We start from the raw sequence: 16,481 nt of genomic DNA, 5'->3' as shown, positions 1-16,481 counted from the left end.
AAGTAGAGATACAGGTAAGTTTATGGACAGATATGTAGGTGGGGGGCCAGGTGAGGATGCAAAAATGCAGGTGGATATAGTCAAGGATGCAGGTAAGAGAGGTACAGATTCCACTGAGAATGGTAAAAACTCAGGATGCAGTAAGAAGGCAAGTAAACAAGTAGAACAAGTAGGTGAGAACTCAGGTGAGGGGGCAGTGAGCTGCAGGTGATGATGATGAGGGCATCAGTACACAGGAAAGAATGCAAAATTCTTGGAGATTTCAAGTAAGGACGGAGCTGAGATGCAGGTGAGGTAGCTAGGGACCATAACTGTCACTTTCCTTCTGGCACAGACCTCCAGACTTTGGGAGATCACATAGAATACAACTTATGGATGAAAAAAAAGTCACATGCTCACCTGACTAGTTCAGGGAAGACCTGTGTGGCAGTTTTGCAAACTCAAAGACCTAAAGTAGCCACAAAGAATGGTCTGAAGTTAAGCCTTTAACTAAAAGCAGTTGATAGTGAATAGTCATGTTCTAGGTCAGTATCTTCCCTGACAAAGGTCAATTTTTACCTTAAGTGAGCTTATTGTCTTTTTGCATCTACGATAACATAACGTTGGAATGTCAAAATAATTTCCCTTTTTCCCGGCCCCCTGAAAGCACAGGCACCACTCTGCAGAGTCCAGAAATTCCCACATTGTTATTGAGTTCATTGTTGACATAAAATTGTTAACTATCTTGCACCGACTTAAGTAAAAGAAGTGTTTGTCTATCATTTTACTTTTTATCCAATCCCAGAGGTTTCCCGGCTTTGCTTTCTCCCACCTCCCTAATCTATTACCGATGGATGTCATGTAACCCACTTATGTCTCCTCCTTTGGCTGTAAAGTATAAAACAAGCTGAAAAACTGCCATTCGCTGGAGCATTATCCCAATACCCAATACGACGAGATTCTGCTTCCTGGCAATTGTCAAGATTCTGCTTTCCCGCAATTGTTAACAGTTTGGTTCAAATAAACTCACAAAAATTCTTTGCAGGTTTGAATTTTTTTAAAAAATATATTTTATTGATTTTTTACGGAGAGGAAGGGAGAGAGATAGAGAGTTAGAAACATTGAAGAGAGAGAAACATCGATCAGCTGCCTCCTGCACATCTCCCACTGGGGATATGCCTGCAACCAAGGTACATGCCCCTTGACCGGAATCGAACCTGGGACCTCTCAGTCCGCAGACCAACGCTCTATCCTCTGAGCCAAACCAGTTTTGGCAGGTTTGAATGTTTTTATGTTAACAAACAGAAGCTTTTTTGGGGGGAGCAGCCTGATGAGGGCTCAGTTGGGACAACCAAAGACAACCATGCTCTCTCTGAAGCTGGCCAGGTCCCTGCACAGCTTCTTGTTCTCATCATCTTGGCATTCATCCGCTTCGGGCCACAGCTCTACCCAGGTGTCCTTCCCGATGATGTACTTGATGCTGGGGAGGAGGGACACACGGCAGGTCAGGAGGGGTCCTGGAAGGGTGGGTGGGGCGAGCACACACATGTGCAGGGTGGGCACTCACTTGGATTTCTCTCCCCACAGGTCTGAGGAGAGGCCCCATATGAGGTAGTGTTTCCCCTCCTGCACCTTCAGGGCTGCTCTGCACTTGACGGGGCTGATGAATCTGCGCTCCTGTTCAGGCTGCACCTCGTCAGTGCCTGGAGGGGAGAGAATGACGCTGAGCTGGGGTGGAGGAGGCAGGAGGAGGGAGGGGAAGGCAGAAAGACAGAAGGCAGCCCAGGGCTGACCTGATTTGATGATCTGCTTGATGACCATTATGTACTCGTCATAATCATCGGACAGCTCCTTCCTGAGCAGAAGGGTCTTGTACACTGCAGGGGGTGGGGAGGAGAGGGGGGCAAAGGAGGGCATGGGTCATGGGCAGGCTTGACAGCAGGGGAGCCTACCTGTAAGGGCACCTGGGCACATGGCTTCCCAAGCAGCCACATACAGCCACATAGAATCACACAACCACCATCTCACATAGTCACCCACAGCCATGTGCACAGTTACAGCCGCCTATAACTCATCCTGTACACAAGGACAGTTACTCCTGTCCACTGTCACCCACAACCACCATCTCTTACACACAGTCACTCACAACACCATCTCACACATAGTCACCTACAGCCATGCACACAATTGTAGCCACTCACAACTCATGGTATACACAGGGACAGCTATGCCTATCCACTGTCACCATCTCACACAATCATGGCTATTTACAACCACACTCTCAGACATACACAACCACATCTACTCACAAACACCTTTGTTCACACTCTTGCACATACCCAGCCCAGTCATAACCATGGTTCCCCAGCAATCATGGCCTCTAATAACACACACACTAGTCACCCACAACCATAGCCTGAAACACATGAACCTGTGGCCACTCACAGTCAGTCACACACACACAACCATGACCACACCTGCCATCACATAGTCTCACCCACACAACCACAGCCACACACACCATCACTCACACACAATCACACTTGCACGTTTGTCTCCCCACCCGCTCCTCACCATAGTCCACTCCCGGCTCACAGGCCTTGTCCACCCGGTCATCTGGGGTGACCTGGTCCTCTGAATGGTGCATGAAACAGTTCTCTGTAGGGTGGGTGGACAGGGGACATGACCTAAGCTCCACTTCCCATCCAGGGCCCGCCACCCATGGGTGTGGTCGGCCCTAGGCCCATCCCTCTTGGTATCCCCTGGGTGTGGGCTTTTGGGGCCCCTTGCATCACCACCATGGAAGGTGTGTGTGTGAGGGGGGTGGTTTATTAAGTGGGCATGGCCTTCTACTTCCTGGCTCCTGTGCACCCACCCTCAGCACAGCGGCATATTTCATTGTGGCAGAGTTTGCTCAGCAATCCATCTTCCTTCTCCGGGTGGTAGAACTGCGTACAAGTCTCATCTGTGGGTAGAGGGAGTGGGAGGCTTCAGAGAGCTAAGGCCTCCACCCAACACCATGCCTGTGGGGCTCAGGTTCCCAACTCCAGTCCCTCAGACCTGGGGATGCTAGGTCCTGAACCCTGGGACTCCCAGGTCCCCAATCACCAAGCTCTGGATCCCCCATCTTATAGTACCTTGGGACCCTCAGGCCTCAGGCCCGAGGTTGGCTGCTCACCCAGGTTGTAATAAGAGTACACCTTGACTGCCCCTGGCTGGATGAGTCCCACTTTAAAGAACTGGTGAACTTTGAAGGATATACAGTCCTCTTGATCATGTGAGATCTGGGAAAAGCAGGAGGTGAGTCAGTGGGAGGGAGTCCAGCATAAGGAGAAATGGTGGACCAAGGAGGGATCTGCGTGGAGAGGATGTCCGTGGTGAGGGAGGGGAAGTGAGAAGTGGCAAAGATTAATGAGCAGGCCCACAAATCTATTTTCTTTTTCTCCAAGGCTTATGGCTAGATTACACTTCTCGGCCTCCCTTTCCATTTGGTTTGACCATGAAATTGAATTCTGGCCAATGGATTGCTATCTGTGCCCTAAAAACATCCCATGGTTATCAATACTGCACTGCATATTTGAAAGCTGCTAATATAGTAAATCTTAAAAGTTATCACCACATACACACACACACACACACACACACACACACACACACACACGTTAACACTATGAGGTGGTACACGTGCTAACTAACCTTACTGTGGTCATCATTTTCCAATATACATATATCCAACCATTGCATTGTATACCTTAAACTTACACAGTGTTATATGCCAATTATATCTCAATAAATCTGGGAAAGTAAATGAGAAAGAAAAAAAGAAAGGAAGAAAGACAGACATGTATGTATATGTGATAGACATGCACTAGTGTATTTGGAGGAAATTGCTAACAATTAATGAACCTGGGTAAAGAGTATATGGAACTTTTTATACTGTTCTACAATTTCTCTGTAAGGTTGGAATTACATAAAAAATTAAAAGTACAAAAATTAAAATGAAAAGATTTTTTAAAAAATCCATCTCATGTACAATCAATCTTCTTTTCTTCTAGAAGGGATGGATCAAGCAGAAGACTCTAAGACCAATAGAGAAGGAAAAGGCCAGCGACATATGGGTCAAGGTCCCAATGGAAGCCTTACGTCATCCAGGTAGATGATGAGGGTGTTCTTGTTGGAGGAGGGCTTGTTTTCCAACTCAAACTTCGAGATGTACGTGTCAGTGCCACTGGCCAGCTGGAGAAGGGAAGAGCTTGTGAAAATCCCTTCCTTCCCTCAGCCTCTGCCAGGCCCCAGGCTCCTTCCCACCAATCCTAACCCCTGAGCCCAGGATTTTCACACCTGCTTGAGGTCAGCAGTGTCAGGAGCAAAGCCAGTCATCATGGATATATCCAGGATGGACATAGTGGCATCGTGGTCTCCCAGGTACCTTGATGGGGCAGAGAGATAGGGTTAGCCCTAGGGGTCAGTGCCTGGACAAGGGGGTCTGATCAGTGAGTGAGGCTTCTGGTTGCCACACAGCAGCATAGAGGATGTCAGATCTTAGGAAACACTCCCCCAAGGGGAATAAAGGGAAGGTGTAATGGTTAAGGCAACTAACTGCTCAGCCTCTGAAGCCCAACTACATGGGTTCACATCCCAGCTCTATGTGACATTGGATGAGTCACTTCACCTCTTCGGGCCCCAGTTCTTCTAGAAAATGAAGACAAGAGTACAGGCAGGTCTCACTTTGCATGATTCCATTATCAAGGTCTAGTTCAATAACACCAGCCCCTCAGCAACACGGTCTAATTCCAGTACCACAATATATTAATGAGCAAACGCCCAAAGGACAAATCTAGTTGCCAGCTCTTCAGTCCACCCATCACTACATAAATAAGTGAGCATTACAATCAATGACCAATCACATCACTTATTTCAAAGTCTGTCAGTGATGGGTCACTGAGCACCCGTCATTCAAGCCACGTGTTGTGTGGTTGTGCTACTTCCTTCTCTCTCAGTAAAAAAATAACCATGTGAGATTTTACCAAAATGGATCATTGGAAGGGAATCGCCGGCAAAGATGAAAGTGCAGCACAGAAATGAGAGTGGTAACACTGGGAGTGAAATTTCAGCAGCACCTAAACGGAGTCAGAGAAGAAACAGCAGGTGGTGGAATGTGGGCCTGCTGCCCTTGGAGAGACCAGCATGGGGCCAGAGGCACTTAGTGAAGGCAGGGCGTCAACATGAAGGAAGAAAGTGGTTGTGGCCAAAAATGATGTCCCAGAGGAGGTGACACTGGCAGAACACTTCCCGGTGAAGGAACTCTTAAATACCTCGTGACATCGAAAGCTCAGAGGATTACATGTGGGAAGTTGACCTAAACTTAGAAGGAACATGACACTTCACAGCGTCATAGAACAGATGCTTGCTCCATATCATAAGTGCTACAGAGAAGAAAGGAGGCTCTGTTCAAACTACAGGGCTTTGGACAGTGATGGCGAACTTATGACATGTGTGTCAGAGGTGACACGCGAACTCATTTTTTTGGTTGATTTTTCTTTGTTAAATGGCATTTAAATATCCTATCTAATAAAAGAGAAACATGGTAATTGGCATACGACCGCTACCTTTCCCATTGGCTAATCAGTGAGATATGCAAATTAACTGCCAGCCAAGATGGTGGCTGGCAGCCAGGCAGCTTGAAACTAACATGAGGCTTGCTAGCTTCAGTGATGGAGGACTCCAACGTTCCCCACCTGCTGCTGCAGGCTTCTGAGCTGCAACTCTAAGCAACTATGTAACAAATATAGAAGCTAAACAAAACCCCAGAAACCTCCTTTAGTCCACCGGACTTCAGCCAGCAGGATCGCAACATTGTAAGCAAAGGCCAGAAACCTACTTTCAGCAGCAGAGGCCTAAGAGCTGGAGCCAAGCCTCAAAGCTAAAGCTGGCCCAGAATAAAAAAAGAAAAAAGAAGAAAAGGAGCGGTTGGGAGCTTCAGTCACCCCAGCCTGAAAACAGCCCTCAGCCCCTCGCCCAGACTGGCCAGGCACCCCAGTGGGGACCCCCACCCTGAAGGGTGTGTGACCAGCTGCAAACAGCCATCATCCCCTCACCCAGACTGGCCAGGCACCCCAGTGGGGACCCCAACCCTGATCCAGGACACCCTTCAGGGCAAACCAGCCGGCCCCCACCTGTGCACCAGGCCTCTATCCTATATAGTAAAAGGGTAATATGCCTCCCAGCACTGGGATCAGCGTGACAGGGGGCAGCGCCCAAACCCCCTGATCGCCCTGCGGCTCTGTGTGTGACAGGGGGCGGGGCCACAACCTCCCTATCCACCCTGCTCTGTTTGTGACAGGGGAAGGCACCCCAACCCCCTGATCAGCCCTGCTCTGTGCCTGATAGGGGGGAGCTCCCCAACCCCCTGATGGGCCCTGCTCTGTGCGTGACAGGGGGGAGCTCCCCAACCCCCTGATTGGCCCTGCTCTGTGGGTGACGGGGTGTCGCCGCAACCTCCCCATTGATCCTGCCTTGACTGTGACAGGGGACGGTGCCCCAACCCCCCAATCGGCCCTACCCTGAGCATGACTGAGGGTGGCATCACAACCTCCCGATCACCCTGCTCTGTGCATGACAGGGGGCGGCGCCCCAACTCCCCTATCAGCCCTGCTCTGAGCCCTACCAGGGGCTGCACCTAGGGATTGGGCCTGCCCTCTGCCACCCGGGAGCAGGACTAAGCCAGCAGGTCATTATCTCCCGAGGGGTCCCAGACTGCGAGAGGGCACAGGCTGGGCTGAGGGACCACCCCCTTCCCCCCTGAGTGCACAAATTTTTGTGCACCGGGCCTCTAGTATAAAATAAATATCAAAAGTATAAATCTTTGTTTTACTATGGTTGAAAATATCAAAAAATTTCTATATGTGACACGGCACCAGAGTTAAGTTAGGGTTTTTCAAAAGGCTGACACGCCGAGCTCAAAAGGTTGGCCATCACTGGCTTTGGATAAGTGCTTCACAAAAAACCAAAACCAACTTCAATCTCAATGTTCTGACATTTTAAATTACCGTGCACTAAACAAATACTCATATCACTACACTTTTCCTTACTCTATATTTTTTAAACTGTCAGTACAAGAGTATTTGATGTTGTGATAAAAAAATAATGTAAGCCCTGCCGGTTTTACTCAGTGGTGGAGCTTCCCTCTATGAACCAGGAGGTCAAAGGTCTAGTCCTGGTCAGGGCACATGCCCCAGTGAGGGCTCTATCCCCAGTAGGGGGTGTGCAGGAGACAGCCAATCAATGATTCTCATCATTGATGCTTCTACCTCTCTCCCCCTCTCCCTTCCTCTCTGAAAGAAATAAAAAGTTAAAAATAACAATAATGTAAAATTCCTTTAACAGTTGTAATCCTTTTTGTTGATTATCAACATCACTTTTCACAGTCTCATCTTATGTGGTCATGGCCATGCCGTGCTGTCTACCTCCTGGAGGGTGCTCAGCACAGTACTAAGCACACAATACATTCCCAGAGAGTAGTAGGTACCTTGGATATTATTTACAGGAAGTCTTGCTAGAGACAGAGGGATGAGCGAGATGAACCCCAGTGACCCATCTCTTACCTGGTACAGATGTCGAGGTACATGCTGCGTGTGGCTTCCAGAGGCTTCTTCACTAGAAACATAGAAGACAGAAGGGCTGAATCAAGGCTGGGTCCTGATTCAGGAGCAGGGCAGACACTAGAATGGCAGTGGGGTAAGGGAGACAGATAGGGTCTTTATTCCTTCTACCTTCAGGGGCTGGTCGCAGGTTAACCTTGAGACTGAACTTATTGCAAGAGGCTCTGCCTTTGATCTTGGCCTGGTACATTGTCACCACCTGGAGAGTTGGGGGGGGGGCGGAGATGAGGTGTCAGCAAACTTGACTTGGGAAGGAGATGGTCCCTCTGGGGCAGAGGGGCTGAGAGAAGGTGGTGAGCAAAGCAGGTGTGGGCTCCGGTCCTTACCGACAAGGTGCCTTGTCCTTTCCCTTTAGCTGTTAATGTGAACTTCTCATTTTCCTTTGTCTGCAGGGAGTGGGGAGAGAAAAGAAGGTGTTAGGAGCCAAGCCTTCCCTGGCTGCAATGGTCACCTGCCCTCCCTCCTGCCTCCTGCAGACTCTGACTGGCTGGAGGATGAGAGCGAGGAGGGATTGGCCAAGCAGCTGTACCGTTTCTGATCGCAGGAGGCTAGCGGATTCCCAGAGGATGCGGTGAGTGACCGCAGAGCTGCGGCTGGGCAGGTTAATGGACACATCCAGATTCAGATCCTCATGGTCAGGGACATCCCTCTGGTATTGGGCCAAGGCTTGGAACACCATGAAAGTGGCCTAGAACCCATGAGGGAAAAAGAGGGTGATGTGAGAGACTGAGAAAGAAGTCAGAACCTGCTGGGGGATGAAAAGTTTCAGCTTAGAGCTGGGCCACTAAGACTGTGGCCTACAATGCACCAGAGGGGGTGAGAATAAGAATGGGGGTTGTGATATTCTGAGGACATGTTCTAGAACTCTCTCAGTGAGAGAGGCTCAGTCTAGTGCTTGGTGACACTAAGATTGTGACCTAGACGGGACCAGAGGGCACAAGGGTAAGGCTGGGGGTCATTAGACACTGAGGACATCTCCTAGAATTCTCCAAGGGACAGAGGCTTACACCAGAGTGTGGAGACACTGAGCATGTGTAGATACATGAGAAAGTGCCGGCATAAGACTGAGGGTCTAATATGCCTAGCGAATGGACACTGGCAATAAGGTCGTGAAGACCTGAGGGGTGAGGAGGGGCTGGAAGGAGTGAGGTGGGGTGGGGATGAGAGACAGCTGTAATATCTTCAACAATAAAAATATATTTAAAAAATAAAATAAAAACATGCCAACAGCTGCTACCAAAACAACAACAACAACACAACAACAACATGTAAGGTCTAGTAACACTGAGAATGTGGTCTAGACCCATCCAGAGAAGAGAGTCTAACACAGGGTTTGCAGACACCGAGAATGTATCTAGAGCCTATTTGTGCATAAATAATAAAATTGGAACCCGAGGACAACTGAGCATATAATCTAGAATCCAAAAGTGACACTGAGCCCTGGCCAGGTGGCTCAGTTGGTTGGATCACTGTCTCATGCATCAAAAGGTTGCAGATTCCATCCCTGGTCAGGACACATATGGGAAGCTATCCATTGATGGTTCTCTCTCACATCAATATGTTGTTTTCTGTCTCTCTCTTCCTCTTTCTTTCTTTCCCTTCCTCTCTCTCTAAACCCATAAACATCACTGGATGAGGATGTTTTAAAAAAATCTGAGAATACCACCAGAGAGAAAGGGAATCAAACTGAAGCCTGAGCTTGCTAGACTTGAGGTTGCTGAAACCATGGTCTAGAACCCAGCTGGAAGAGAGCAGGCTTTGACAATACTCTAGAAAACTGAGAACATGATGTAGAACCCATAGTAAGACAAGGTAACACTGGGAGCCTCGTGGAAGTGAGTACATGGTCTAGAACCCGCCAGAGGGAGAGATGGACTTGATGATTCCCTATAATAATTGAGAATTGGTCTAGAACCCACCAGTGAAACAGAATAAGATGGGAGGCCTGGTGGAACTGGAAACATGGTCTAGAACCCATCAGAGAGAGGCTCACCATTGAACCTGGGCCTTGAGAATGTGATCTGGACACCAGGAGGGAAAGGGAGCTCAAAACACAACTTTGGGCATCCAGAATTTAGTCTAGAATCTATATATAGATTTGCAACTAAACCAAACCAAAACAAAAACCTGATTTCTCAACTTCATTTCAATCAACTGCCTCTCTTGGTCTCAGCATCTTATCTGGGTGGCCAGTCAGGCCAGAGGAGGTAAGGATGCATTTGCCTGGGGGATGTGGGACCACTTGCCTGGGTGGAGCCATAGCCACCTCCGTAGTATCTCTGTTCGTTGAGCCAGCGCACAACAGGAGGTACAGAGTCAAAGTCTTTGAGCAGCAGCAGAGCCAACAGGGCATAGGATGTGGCCTCTATAGTGTGGAGCCTTTGGCCAGGCTCCTCCCAGCGGTTCTTATCTACAAGAGAGAACACCAGCCCCCAAGCTCACTGCTCTGTCCAGCCTGGAGGTAGTTCAGAGAAAGCTCAGAAACAGACTTGTACTAGACCTCGGTGTTCAGGTGTCCTGGCCCACATTTGTGGCTTTCAGTCTGCTGGCCCCTGCCTTACTCTCTTCCCTCATCAACCTTTACTCTTCTGTTTAAATTCTGAACCGCAGCCCCTCTGATCTATGGGAGCAGATTCCCTAAGGTTGCCATGCTCATTCTCGCCTCTGAGCCTTTGCGTGTTCTGTTCTCCCATCTTGGAGCACCTTTTCTCCACCTACCCCAGGTTAATTCTTATCCACCCCGCACAATTCGGCTTCAATGGCACCCAAGACAGAGTGAGACCTTTCCTTCTGTCTCTTGAAACATCCTGTGCTTCTCCTGTCCCAGCACAATGATGCTCTACAGAAACCTATTAATTCAATTTCTTTCCTCAACTGGAACATGAGGCCATGATGACAGGGGCTATGCCATATTCACTGTTATGTCCCAAGTGCCTAAGAAAGTACTCATGACAGAGACTGTCACCAAGAACCATTCCCTCCTCTTCCTGGGCACAGAGTTGGACTACATCTGCCAGAGGCCTTTGCAGGTAGGTACGGACACATAACTGAGCTCTGGCTAATGGAATGTGCAAGGCAATTGTTGGGCCCTTTCCATGGCTGGTCTACCTCCCTTGCACAGTCTTCCTGACTGTTTCCTTCTGCTTTAATAGAAGGGATTCTGAGGCCCCAAGGTGGCAGAGCCATGAGAAGATAGAGCCTGGGTCCCTGCATCACTGTATAGATGAGAGGTGTCCACCAACTTGGGACAGCCATACTGTGCTGTTTCTTACACAGCAAGAAACCAACTTCTCTGTGTTAAACTACTTTAGTATACATTCAGATATGTTACAGAAGTGAGCATAAACCTGATAAGGTGTCATCACTTGAACCAGTGATTAAGTGCTCACAATGTGCTACTTATTGGCCTAAAATTCCGATGTCATTCTCTTATCTAATCCTAATAACCCTTGAAATAATGGGAATGCTATTAATAACTGGAGGTCCGGTGCATGAAATTCATGCATGGAGGGAGGGGGTTCCCTCAGCTCAGCCTGAACCCACTCCAATCGGGGACCCCTCGGGGGATGTCTGACCGCCCGTGGGATCAGGCCTAAACCGGTGGTTCAACACCCCTGTCACAATCTGGGACTGCTGGCTCCTAACCACTCATCTGCCTGCCTGCCTGATTGCCTCCAACTGCCCTCCCCTGCCAGCCTGATCTTGGCCCTAACTGCTCTCTCCTGCTGGCCTGTTCACCCCTAACTGTCTCTGCCTGACTGATCACCCCTAACTGCCCTCCCCTGCCAGTCTGATCTTGCCCCCAACTGCCCTCCTCTGCTGTCCATTTTGGTTCTGATTGGTAGTTTCTATGTCAGGCAGTGTCAAAAGCTCCGTCGCCTAGGCAGCCATTGGCTCCTCACAGTTGACCCAGATTTGGTTCTGATTGGTCAGTTTCTATGCCAGCCAGCGTATCTGGGCCTACCAATAGGGCCTGATCAGAAAGGCAGGGCTGATCAGCAGCCCCAGTGGAGGCCTGGAGTGAAATGGAGGCACAGCCGTTGGCCAGGGGGGGAGAGAAAGAAAGGCAAGTTCCGATCAAGGGTTGCCACTGAGGCTATGGATCAGAACCTGCCTCTCTCTCTGCATGCCTCTCTCCTGGCCTGATCCGCAGCCCCCTAGTCAGTCAGTGCTGGATCAGGGCACCTGCAGTGGCCCCAGTCAGTGCTGGGTCGCCATGGCAACCCAGCACTGACTTCCGGTCTGGTAGAGCCTTCCGTGGTAATGTTGTTACAATCCTGCTCTTTATTATATAGATAGTAAAGGCAATAACAACATCAGTGATAGATCTCTTACTATGTGCTAGACATTCTCCTAACCACATCACTCATTTAATCTTCGCATCATTCTTGTGATGTCGGTATCGTTTTATACACAATGTCCATAGAGGTTAAGTGGATTGTCCAAGATCACACCGTGAGAATGTGGCTGAGGGCGATTTGATTTTGAACTTGAATCTGTCTGATGTCAGAGCCCATGTCCTTGCTCCTGTGTCATAGCAAGTACTCAACAAATACTTGTTGAATCATGCAATGGACCTTTTGTGTCATGCTTGCAATGAGGACTTTTCACACCCAGACTCACTCTTCCCAGCTCAGCTTAGAACCATGCAGCCCGGTTTAAGATGGCCACCCTCAACCCCCAGCCACATATCTCTCCTTACCCCGCCAGGCTGCCTCTCACCTGTGGCTGCTTTCAGAAATGTGTTGAGGAGAGGGCCCTCCAGCTTGCCCAACTGGGCCAGGGCATAGCCAGCAATGGCCACAGCATACGGTCTCTTCAAGTTCATGTAGTGTGCTTGAATGAAGTCTCCAGCCTTATTGATGCTGCCCCCAAGGCTCTATGAGAAAACGATTGGGTACTCTGCTCAGGTGGCACTGCTGCCCCAAAGAGCTGACAAGGATCACACAATCACCACTTCCTGGGCATAATGTTTCTGGCCTTGGTACATATTTTTCTTGGATGTGTCTATTTTTAAGGGTTCCCCAGGCAGTTTAGCCACTGTGCACTGCTCTGTTGCTGAGTACCTATCATGTTCCTGGTGCAGTCTGTATACCAGTGGTGTGCTAGTAAATATTTAATAACCAGTTGTCTAGTCAGTGCAGGGGGTGAGGGTTCGGGGAGCTAGTTTACTGATTGCCAGTGACTGTGGTGTAAATACTCCCACCATGCTAATTTCAAGCTACCAGTGTGACATACCTTAACAGAGTGGGAAAGAGATGCCCCAAATAGGCACCCAGGGTTAGCACACCACTGGGTCCACCTATTGTCTAATCATCATCGTCATTGTAGCTAACACTCACTATGTGCTAGTCACATATCCACTCATTTAATCTCAAAATCCTATGAGGTAGGTTTTATTTCCATCACCATCCCTACTGCACAGAGAACACTGAAACCCTTGAGATGAGGTGCAGAGGCAGATATGCTTTGTAGTGTTTGCTGATTTTTATAGTGTAAATACAACCATGGCTGATTTCAACCTACCAGCATGGAGTCACTGACTGTAGAATTGGGAAGAGATTATAAAGTATTTCCACTGTATAGGTACAACAGACGTAAATAACCTCAAGATCATGGATAATGATAAAAGGTAGTAAAATAATTAAGAAGTGATGAGTTTTTAATGTTTACTACCTTTGTTGTTGTTGTTTTTTCTTAAGTGATTTGCCTTACCCTGTTTTTTACATAATGTAGCTTACACATGTGTTACATCTAGAACTCAGAGAGTCCTAAAAATACAAAAATTATTATACCCATCTTACAGATGCACACACTGAGGCCCAGTAATGGGCCGCCCCTGAGAGTAATGATCTGAATGTAGGTCTGTCTGACTCCACTGCCCTAGAGCTGTCTCTTTTCTATCATACTTTATTTCAAATCTGCAAGGATTAAAACAAGGTTCCTCTGGCCTTAAACGTAATAGCCTTTCTCTCCTCCCTCTCTTTTCTGGGGTCCTGAGGAGGGAGAAGCAACTGTTGAAGTTGGGATCCTGGAGTTTCCCTCTTAGAAAGCTGAAGGTCAAACAACCCACTCTCAAAACCCTAGCACAGCGGTTCTCAACCTGTGGGTCGACCCCTTTGGCGGTCGAACAACCCTTTCACAGGGGTCACCTAAGACCATCCTGCATATCAGATATTTACATTATGATTCATAACAGTAGCAATATTACAGTTATGAAGTAGCAACGAAAATAATTTTATGGTTGGGTCACAACATGAGGAACTGTATTTAAAGGGCCAGAAGGCTGAGAACCACTGCCCAAGGACAAAGCAGATGCCGAGATTACAGAACCTCCACACTACCTGTGCCTGGGTAAGAGAAGGGAGGGCAGGGCACACTTACGTTGATCTGTCCCTCGCAAATATCTTTAGCCTCCTGCAGTGCGATGAGAACGAAGGCTGTGAGGGACACATCTTTCTCCTCAGCATCATTCAAGCCACCCTAGGGTGTGGAGGAGGGAGTAAGGATGGGGTCAACCATGTGCCCCTCATGCCAATCACCCCCCTGTAGGATCGGTGGGGCAGGGCAAGGGTGGGTCTCTCCCCAGTGTCTCACAGGAGGGCCATACTCTAGTATCCATTCATTCACTCACTCATTCTGTAAATGTTGCTGGTGTTGTGGGTAAGATGGCTCCAGCCCTCATGGAGCTCCCCATCTTGTAGGAGGGACAGGCATGAGCCAACCAGCTCATCACAGATATATCGTTACAAACTGACCAGAGCTGCGCAGAAGTGGATGTGGCAGTGAGAATGGATAGCGGGGGTGTGTCTTGGTCAGGGCCATTAGAAAGGTGTCCCCAAGGGATGACAAGTGGAGCCACAATCTGAAGAGTGAGTAGGACTCAACTGTCAAAGAGGGCAGTGGTAACATGCCAGGTAGTGGGAACAGCATGTGCAAAGGCCCTGTGCCCGGGAGCAAGGCTCCAGGCAGTACAGATGGAGTGTGGAAAGGGAAGGCTGCGAGGCTGGAAGCCCAAAGGTCAGGCTGAAGCCGTGGTTTGCTCACTTGAGCACACGTCAGCATTACCTGGAGTCAGGGGCTTATTAAAACCCCAATTCCTATGCCCCACCCGCAAAGTTTCTCATTCATGCATCTGGGATCCAGCACAAGAATGTCCATTTCTAACAAACTTGTAGCTGATGCTGATGCTGTTGGCCTGGAGACTAGAGTTTGAGAACCACAATTTTAAGGACTTCTCAGATTTAATGAAAGCAATGGGGGGCTAGGGAACTTTCATTTTTCACGGGACCCTGAGGTCTCTGGTTTTTGCAAAGGAGAAGTGACATTCATGGCTCCTTTATTTCTCTGTCCATCCCACGCTGGGAATTGGGCAAATGGCAGACAGAGCCTGTCTCCTGTCCATGCGGGGGCACTCAGGCACTCCTCTCCCCTAGCCTGAATCCCGGCCTCTTACAGTCATTTGTAGTTGTCCCACGGGTGAATCCTCCTGGAAGACTCCATCAGGCCTCTGCTTCTCCAGGATCAGCCACTTGACAGCCCCACAGATGACTTCGGAGTCGATGGCGATGAGGTTGGTGGCCAGAGAGAAGACCTTGACCACGTAAGCTGTCAGCCTGGGGTGGGCACAGAGCATGAGCCAATTGGCTCTGGGATCCAGAGACTGCCATCCCAGCCAAGCAAGGAGCAGAGTGGGGCAGGGCCTGCTCAGGTGCGCCCAGTTTCCCAGGCTAGGTCTTAGGACCCAATGCTGCTTATAGGCAGTACTTAGTGATGGTAGCTCACTCAGCTACTGGGCACCTTAACTCTGAAGGTGGAGGGGTCCAGAGGCACAGGGCTGTGTGGGAGGCCAGTCTAGATTACCCCAGGCCAGGGCTCAGGCCCGTGCAGGGTCAAGGATGGGCAGGCTCACCAGGTGCTGGACTTCCGACTCTGGTAGGCTGCAAAGGCCTTGTTGGGATGTCTGTAGGTCAGTTGTGTTGTGTACCCTGCAAGGAAGAGAGAAGTGTCACTGGAGGAGCGAGGGCTGAGTGGAGGCAGTGGCTGGTGTGGGTATGCCAGGAAGGAGGGAGGCTTAGAGAGGGAACAAGGATTCTGTGAAATGGAAAGGTGAGGTTCAGAGAGGAAAGAGGGGGCTCAGGAAAAGGAGGAATGTCTGGAGGGGAGGCGAGCTAATAGGGTGGAGGGACTCTGCAAGGGTGCAGGGATCAGAGTGAGGAGGAGTAAAAGCTTCTCAGAGGAGAGGAGGTTCAGAGAGAGAAGGGCTCTTTTATTTATTTATTTATTTATTTATTTATTTATTTTTTATATTTTTTTATATTTTTTTTAATTTTTATTTTTTTATTAAATCTTTATTGTTCAGATTATTACATTTGTTCCTCTTTTTTCCCCCCCATAACTCCCCTCCTCCCAGTTCCCACCCCACCCTCCGCCCTCACTCCCCACCCACTGTCCTCATCCATAGGTGCACGATTTTTGTCCAGTCTCTTCCTGAATTTCCCACACCCCTTTCCCCCCCAAGAATAGTCAGTCCATTCCCTTTCTATGTCCCTGATTCTATTATAATCACCAGTTCATTCTGTTCATCAGATTATTTATTCACTTGATTCTTAGATTCACTTGTTGATAGATGCATATTTATTGTTCATAATTTGTATCTTTACCTTTTTCTTCCTCTTCCTCTTCTTAAAGGATACCTTTCAGCATTTCATATAATCCTGGTTTGGTGGTGATGAACTCCTTTAGCTTTTCCTTATCTGTGAAGCTCTTTATCTGACCTTCAATTCTGAATGATAGCTTTGCTGGATAAAGTAATCTTGGTTGTAGGTTCTTGGTATTCAT

At 48.7% G+C, this 16,481-nt stretch overlaps 1 protein-coding gene across 2 annotated transcripts in view; it reads right to left on the bottom strand.

Moving 5' to 3' along the window:
- Positions 1-1,241: 1,241 nt before the first annotated feature.
- The window catches only part of LOC132235109 (complement C3-like), a 44,967-nt gene continuing 29,727 nt past the window's right edge, over positions 1,242-16,481 (bottom strand). For both annotated transcript variants that reach the window (XM_059696933.1, XM_059696934.1), the window contains 17 exons: positions 15,553-15,628; positions 15,097-15,256; positions 14,025-14,123; positions 12,363-12,519; positions 9,887-10,050; positions 8,170-8,328; positions 7,967-8,026; positions 7,752-7,839; positions 7,584-7,635; positions 4,321-4,408; positions 4,123-4,215; positions 3,158-3,263; positions 2,855-2,944; positions 2,554-2,637; positions 1,773-1,856; positions 1,547-1,682; positions 1,242-1,459 (listed from right to left, as the gene is read on the bottom strand). In XM_059696933.1, the coding sequence (XP_059552916.1) occupies positions 1,318-1,459; positions 1,547-1,682; positions 1,773-1,856; positions 2,554-2,637; positions 2,855-2,944; positions 3,158-3,263; positions 4,123-4,215; positions 4,321-4,408; positions 7,584-7,635; positions 7,752-7,839; positions 7,967-8,026; positions 8,170-8,328; positions 9,887-10,050; positions 12,363-12,519; positions 14,025-14,123; positions 15,097-15,256; positions 15,553-15,628 (1,838 nt within the window). In that variant the 3' untranslated portion in view covers positions 1,242-1,317. The remainder of the gene's footprint in view (positions 1,460-1,546; positions 1,683-1,772; positions 1,857-2,553; positions 2,638-2,854; positions 2,945-3,157; positions 3,264-4,122; positions 4,216-4,320; positions 4,409-7,583; positions 7,636-7,751; positions 7,840-7,966; positions 8,027-8,169; positions 8,329-9,886; positions 10,051-12,362; positions 12,520-14,024; positions 14,124-15,096; positions 15,257-15,552; positions 15,629-16,481) is intronic.

This window comes from Myotis daubentonii, chromosome 5 (assembly GCF_963259705.1).
Source record: "Myotis daubentonii chromosome 5, mMyoDau2.1, whole genome shotgun sequence".
Classification (NCBI taxonomy): domain Eukaryota; kingdom Metazoa; phylum Chordata; class Mammalia; order Chiroptera; family Vespertilionidae; genus Myotis; species Myotis daubentonii.
The sequence above is the reverse complement of the archived record's forward strand: the minus strand, read 5'-3'. Positions and strand labels throughout refer to the sequence as shown.